This window comes from Anas acuta, chromosome 11 (genome assembly GCF_963932015.1).
Source record: "Anas acuta chromosome 11, bAnaAcu1.1, whole genome shotgun sequence".
NCBI classification, from domain to species: Eukaryota; Metazoa; Chordata; class Aves; order Anseriformes; family Anatidae; genus Anas; species Anas acuta.
In genome coordinates, this window is record NC_088989.1 from 15936451 (window position 1) to 15943211 (window position 6761).

At 67.9% G+C, this 6761-nt stretch overlaps 1 protein-coding gene across 1 annotated transcript; it reads left to right on the top strand.

Moving 5' to 3' along the window:
- Nucleotides 1-418: 418 nt before the first annotated feature.
- On the top strand, nt 419-5947 carry LOC137862620 (maestro heat-like repeat family member 5). Its single transcript, XM_068694855.1, has 17 exons — nt 419-518; nt 594-680; nt 812-916; nt 1068-1251; nt 1567-1676; nt 1927-2076; nt 2189-2343; nt 2434-2581; nt 2841-3019; nt 3102-3239; nt 3425-3539; nt 3684-3821; nt 4006-4182; nt 4356-4508; nt 4710-4992; nt 5084-5143; nt 5285-5947. The coding sequence occupies exons 1-17, from the start codon at nt 423-425 to the stop codon at nt 5452-5454; spliced, it is 2448 nt and encodes an 815-aa protein (XP_068550956.1). The 5' UTR covers nt 419-422; the 3' UTR covers nt 5455-5947.
- The last annotated feature ends 814 nt before the right edge of the window (nt 5948-6761 follow it).

Here is a 6761-nt window from a genome sequence, read left to right on the forward strand (position 1 = left end):
CGCGGTGTATTTCTGCCAGCTGGAGGTGGCGCAGAGCATCGAGGTGAGGGGACGCCCTGCCCCGCGGGGAGCACGCTCTGGCCGGGTGCTGGGCACCGGGAGCCGTCTGGGACGGGGCAGCCATCCTGTAGGCTGTAGGCCAGCCCCTGGAGCCGCTCGCTGGCCAGGGGACGCTGCCCTGTGCCATCCATCGCGCTGTGCCCTGCAGGCGCTGCTGCAGGAGGAGCCCAGCGATCGCCTGGACACGGAGGTGCGGCAGAAAGCCATGCTCGCCATCGCCGCCATGAGGTACCTGGGCCAGCGCGGGCTTGGCCGCCACTCCCGGCCAGGGGCCCCGAGTGGGGCACAGGGTGCCGCACAGGGGGCGTTCCACACCTCTGACCCCCTCCCCTTGCAGCACAGCGCGGCTGCTGCCGCCGGCCATGACCAACGGCCTCCTGCGCGCCTGCTTCCGCGGGGTCTTCCACCTCCCTGGCCACGAGGACGGGACAGACATGGACACGTCTCTCTACGTCAGGGTATGCACGGGCTGGGCTCTGGGGATGCCACTGCTCCGTGTTCGGGCGCCCCGAGCCCTGTCCTCCTCTTTGCAGACCGTGGAAGCCCTGGACAGCCTGCTGCAGGCGCTGGTGAGCAGCGCCGGCGCCTGCGGCTTCCTGGAGCTGCAGAACATCTTGAAGGTGGGGCTGGGCAAAGGCTGGGCTTCAGCAGGACGGGGACACGGCCACCCGCCTGGCCAGCGCAGCGGGGGGATGACGGCAAGGAGCAGTGCCCCGTGCTGCGGGCACACCAGCAGCTTTTCTCCCCCCAGCTCCTGCTGCCCTTCACCCAGCAGCAGCCGGAGGCCGTGGAGGAGAGGGCCATGGCGCGGATCGCCGGGCTGGCCGCCTTCCTCAACACCTGCTCCTTGCCCCAGGTAGGGAGCTCCTGCTGCAGGCAGCCCCGGCGCCCCCGGCCTCGCTCCCCGGCCGCGGCTCTCCCCAGCTCCAGGCTTGCGCAGAGCCGGGGCTGGGGCTGGGGCCCTGCCGCCCCGCTCAGCCATGCTCCCGCGCTGCCTCTCTCCCCAGGTCAGCTCCTGCTTTGCAGGAGCCACAGTGCTGAGGCATCATCACCCCGAGAAGCACCGCTTCGCCTTCCTGGGGAGGCTGGTGGGGTACCTCCTCCTGTGCTGCACCTGCGAGAGCGAGGGAAAAAGCCACGAGGCAGCCAAGGCTGTGCGCCACCTCTGCCTCTTCGTCGCACAGCAAAGAAGTGAGCGGAGCCGCGTCGGGCCGGGTCCCTCCAGACACGGGCACAGCCAGGCCAGCACCAGGCCGCCTGGGCCCCTCTCCTCAGCAGGAGAGACCCGAGCGAGCGAGCGAGCGAGCCCGGCTGCCTTGCCGCGGGCTGACGAGCCCTTCCCCCTGCCCTGAGCGCGAGAGCCCGGGCCCTCCCTGGCCGCGCTGCCTCCGGCTCTGCTCTGGCATGGCCCCTTCCTGCCAGGGAGGCTTGTGCCCGAGCCCCCGGCTGCCACTGCCAGCTCCCCAGGCCCCCCCACCGACAGACACTGTGTCCGCTTTTCTCCAGGCACAAGGCTGTGCGACCAGGATGCCGAGCAGCCGCAGGGCTGGCAGAGCTGGCGAGCTCGGCTGTCCTTGCGGCTCTCCGAAGACAGCAACAGCAACAGGATGTTCATGGTGAGAAGCGCCAGCCCCGAGCCCTGAGCCCTGAGCCCTGAGCCCCGGAGGAGAGCCCGGCCCTGCGACGGCAGCAAGAGGACCGGCGCTGTCCCCGACAAAGCCCGGTCCCCACGGGGCCCGCACGCGGCCGCACCCCAGCCGTCGCCCAGCCCCTGCTCCCAGCTCTCCTGGGGCGCTGGGAGCAGCAGGGCTGAGCGGGGCCGTCGCAGCCCTCGCGGTGGCTGACGTGCTGCCCTTCCTCCCACAGATCTTCATGAAGTACCTGCAGCCCTCGGAACGCCTGGGCGTCTTCCTCGCCGCCGTGCAGAGCATGAGAGCCCCGAGTCCCCACAGCACCGAGCTGGCTGCCCACATGGTGGACGTGCTGGCGGCAGAGACCGACTTCCATTCGGGACAGGTGGGTGCCCGCCAGCACCCCCGGCCACGGCCACGGCTCCAGCCTCCAGAGCTCCTCGGGGCTCTGTTCCTGCCCTGGTGCCGGCCCAGTCTCAGCCGTGTCCCACCGGCAGGTGCTCCACATCGTGTGGGCCATCTACAGAAGCCTGCCGTCCGTCAGAGCCGCGCTGGCCCTTCAGAGCCTGGACAGGGCCCTGCTGCTGCTGGCCAGCAAGCGCCCCAGGGAGACGGTTGCCAGCCTGCTGCAGTGCTCGCTGACCTGCACCAGGTACGGGGCCCAGCAGGGCTCCTCTCGCACACCCCCAAAGCCGTCAGCCGGGCCGGGGGCGGCCCTGCTGACAGCCCGGGGGTCCCGCAGCGTCGCCGTCACCATGTGGAGGGCGATGGTGTCTGAGCCCCCAGCCACAGAGAGGGTGCTGCGCGAGCTGCTCCGCATCCTCATGAACCAGTCTGGCTGCAAGACATCCACCTCCACCAAGGACCACCCGCGCATCCTGGCCCTGGCCGTGAGTTCCTCGCTTGCCCGTCTGCATCTCCGTCGGGCAGGGGCAGGGGCAGGGGCAGGGGCAGGGGCAGGGGCAGGGGCAGGGGCAGGGGCAGGGGCAGGGGCAGGGGCAGGGGCAGGGGCAGGGGCAGGGGCAGGGGCCCCGCTCCCCTCCCCTGGCCCCTGCCAGCCTTCTCCGCACCCTGGGGCACCAGCCTGGGGGGCTGCGTCCTCCTCTGTCCCTCCCTGCCCACGCCTCCGCCTCCGGGTGCTTCCTGCAGGCAGCAAGGCCCCTCCACGAGATCCTCCTGCTGCCTACCAGCCGGGGGGAGGCGAAGGCCATTTTCCCCCAGCTCTTCCTGGCCCTCCTCTTCCAAGTGTCCTTCACCACGGAGCTGAAGCTGCAGGAGGTGCAGGTCTTCTGGGAGAAGCACCGGCAGGACCTGCTCACTCCCGTCAGGTGCCACATCCCCGGCCCCTGCTGCTCAGAGGAGCCCAGGGCTGGGGCTCCCGGCGTGACCCGGGCCCTTCTCTGCCTGCAGGTCCACGGTGCAGGCCCTGAAAGCGCTGCTCCGCAGCGTGGGCCTGGGGAGCCAGGTGCTGGCCATCGAGGCGCAGGGCGGCTGGGCCGCGCTTCTCAGCGCCGAGAGCCACCTCTGGGGCGTGCAGGTGGTGGCCAGGTGAGAGCCCCTCGTCAGCACCATCCCAGCCCTGGAGGTGACAGGGGCTTCTCGGAGGAAGTGCTGCCACAGCATGGGTGCCCGTGGCCGCTGGGCTGGTGGCAAAAGAGAGCGCTGCAAAGCCAGGAGAGCTGGGCCCGCCCGGCTCGGGGCTGACGGCGCCTGCTTGCCGTTCTCCCTGCCAGGGAAATGAAGGAGTTGCCCAGGAGCCTGCGCGCCACCATCATCCACCAGCTGGTTGAGCTGCTCCGCACGGAGGCCTCCTCCTGGCAGACGGTGGCCATGGTCATCCTCAGCAAGGTGAGCAGGGGCAGCAGGAGCAGCGAGCCCACGTGGGGCTCTGCACAAGCCCTGCTGCCTCGGGGCCAGGCTTGGCCGTGCCCTGGCATTCCTGCCCTGGCATTCTTGCTGCTGAGCCGGCACTGCGCCCCACGTCCTTTTCAGCTGCTGGAGTGCACAGAGCTCGGCGACGAGCTGGACTGCGTCGTGAGCCTCTTTGCCAGCTACCTGCGGAGCCCGTGCCTGGGCATGCAGAGCCTGGTGCTCAGGGCGATCCTGGGGCTCACCGAGAGGCCGGCCACGGTGAGCGGGGGCAGCCGGCAACGCCACGAGTGCCGCGGCTTGGGCTGGGCTGGCCCCGGGCTCTTGTGGCTCGGCACCTTGCCAGGCAGCGGGGAGGGGAAGGGGCCTTGGGCGGGCTGGGAGAGTGTTTTCGCCCAGGGGGCAGTCCTTGCTTTCCCCAAAGGAAGGTGTTTTGTTCACACAGGCGAGGCAAACGCTCGTCCTGCTGCCGAGCATCACGGAGCAGCTGCAGGCTGCAGACAGCGACACCCGCGCTGTCGCTCTGCCCGTGCTCAGCACCATGCTGCGGCTCCTGGAGGGGAGGACGCTCAGCCTCGCGGCTCTGGAGCTGGCCGGCAAGCTCCCAGCCCTCTTTGGCGACGTAAGGCTGAGTCCCCATGGCTGCGTCCCTGGGACAGCCCGCTGGGGGCTCTCCCTGCCCGCTTCCCAGCCCTGGGCGCCGCGAGCCCTTGGGCAGGCTCGTTTTGCAGCGCTTTTGGGGGCTCGGGGACTTTGCCCCCAGCGGGACCGACGTCCCCCTCTCACCCTCCCCAGGACTCAAGTATGGTGCGGCTTCTCTCTATTCGCCTCTTCCTCGACACGCTGGGCTTTGTGGAGGGCAGCCAAGAGAAGCTGCAGCAGGTGGCACACAGGAGCCTGCTCCCGCTGTCCCTCCACCTGCACGACCAGGACGAGAGCGTGGCCGAGGTGGGCATTTTGCTCCTTGGGGGAGGGCGATGCTGACTGCCCTGCCCTGCCCTGCCCTGCCTTGGGGGCCCCCGAGTACCAGGGGTGCTGCAGCTGCTGGCAGCGTTAGGCTCCACTGAGGCCCCCTCCCTGTGGAGGGGCTGCGGGGGGGGGAGCAGGGTCTTCTGCCCAGGCTCTGCTGCCATCTCAGCTGTTCTGCAGGCCTCCCGGGAAGCCCTCCTTGGTGTCGCGCGCTTCCTGCGCTGGAGGCAGCTGGCGCACCTGGCCGAGACGCTGCAGAGCTGGAAGATCAGCGAGTGCCTGGTACGCACAGTTCTGCACCCGGGGCCGGGGCCAGGGCCGGGGCCGCCCTGCGCTGAGCCCGCGCCCTTCCCTCTGCAGCTGGCCCGGAGGAGCAGCGCAGCAGAGGAGTACCTGGCCCAGAGCCTGCCCTACCTGCAGAGCCTGCAGGAGCCCCTGCGGCGGGAGGCTGTGAGGTTCACTGGTGAGCCGCGAGCCTGGGGTCCCCCGTCCCTGTGCCTTCGTGTTGCGCCCCGGGGAGCAGCCGGGGGCGCTGACAGGCCGTGTGTCCCCAGGGCTCGTGGGGAGGCACCTGCTGGATCAGCACCAGAGCAAGAGCCAGGACATCTGCCAAGGTGAGCCAGGGAGGGGGATGGCAGGAGCCTGTCCCCTGCTCCCTCCTGGCTGTGCGGAGAGCTGGGGGCAATGTCTGCGGGGAGCCGGGCGCTCTGCGGGTACAGGGCCGTCACCTCGCCTCTCCTTCTCTGTTCTCTCAGTCCTGCGAGGCTTGGCAAACGACCCCTGCGAGTCGGTCTCGTCGCTGGCGATTCAGACGGTGCAGATCCTGCAAGCACCAAGGCCACGCTCGCGCTTCAGCTTTCGGCAGCTGTGCTCCAGGCTGCAGAAGGCGTGGAGGAGGCGACGCTCTTCCCCGGCAGGCAGCTGAGCGTGCTGGAAAGCTCCCGGCATCTCCTCCTGCCTGCGGCGCAGCCCCGCTCCCCGGGCACGTTCCCTCCACTTCTCCGGCCTTCGGCGTGCCGGGGGCACGCCCGAAGCAGCTCCCGAAGCCCATGAACAACAGGGCTTCAGCCGGCGCCTCTCCAGCAGCGAGCCTGCTCCAAGACCCCCGCTTCGGCCTGGGACACTGCCAGGGATGGCACAGCCGCAGCTCCACTGGGCCACCCGCCCTCAGCGCGGAAAGTGGCCTCCTCCTCCTCCTCGTTGCCATCAGAGCTGGCCAGCAGCATCCTCAGCTACACGCAGGCTGTGCCTCCCCAGCCCCGGGGGCACTGTGCAGCCCTCCCTGGAGCGCAGCTCTGCGCACACGCCCCACGCCTGGGGGCCTCGCTCTTTTGCCCTCTCTCTGGCCTTTTGCGCGGTCTCCCCCATTTTCTTCCCTTCCCTTCCCTTCCCTTCCCTGCCCTGCCCTTCCTGCCCTGCCCATCCCTTCATTTTTTTCCTCCCTCTCCCTTTTCCCTTTAATTAAACTTTTTGTATCTCAAACCACGAGCTCCATGTGTCTGTCGTATTTTCTCCCCCTGCCTCTTGGAGGAGGGGCAGGGAGAGAGCGGCCGTGCTGGAACTCGGCTGCCCACCTGAGGAAAACCAGCACCCTGTTGGGACAGCAGGGGTGTGCTGGAGTGCTGCCTTTCTCCACTTCACCATTTGCCCGGAGGAAGGATCTGCCCCCTCTGACTCTGGCCAGCACTGAGCGTCCTTTTGGGATGCTGCCAGGCTGCACGAGGACAGCCAGGCGCTGTAGCACTGGGGAGAGTCTCCAAGTGCCTTCCCTCCAGAGGCCAGCTCTTCTGAAGACAGCAGTTTCCCCCAGCAGGGGGAAACCAAAACCAGTGCTTTGTGCCCCAAAGAAGAGGCTCTGAGCACAGAACCAGAGGCCTTGGGTCTGAAAAATCAAATAAATAAATAAATAGAAAAAAATAAACGAAACAAAGAAGAGGAAAAAAGAAAGAGAAAAATGGTGTTGGATCCTAAAAGGCTTCTTTGGTCCCTCAAAGCCTCTGGGCTGCATGGTCCAAAACCTGTTTTAAAGTCCAAAGCCTCACTACTTTGAGGACCACCCCTTGGTTAGGATCCAAAGGATCTTCATTAGTAGGCCCCCGTGTTTCCTTGTTTGCCTGCCACAGCCTTCTTTTCAGGGTCCAGCACCTCCACTTGGGATCCAAAGTCGTCTTTTGATCTCCTAACCCCTCAGAATTGAGCCCCAGGCTCTACGTTCTAGTGAACAAATCTTGC

Bases quoted from the DNA above. Each gene is read 5' to 3' on its own strand.
- LOC137862620 (XM_068694855.1), top strand. From the start codon at position 423: ATGACCAACGGCCTCCTGCGCGCCTGCTTCCGCGGGGTCTTCCACCTC. The intron at 2,344-2,433 runs GTACGGGGCCCA...GGGGTCCCGCAG, and splicing joins TGCTCGCTGACCTGCACCAG to CGTCGCCGTCACCATGTGGA. The intron at 4,509-4,709 runs GTGGGCATTTTG...GCTGTTCTGCAG, and splicing joins AGGACGAGAGCGTGGCCGAG to GCCTCCCGGGAAGCCCTCCT.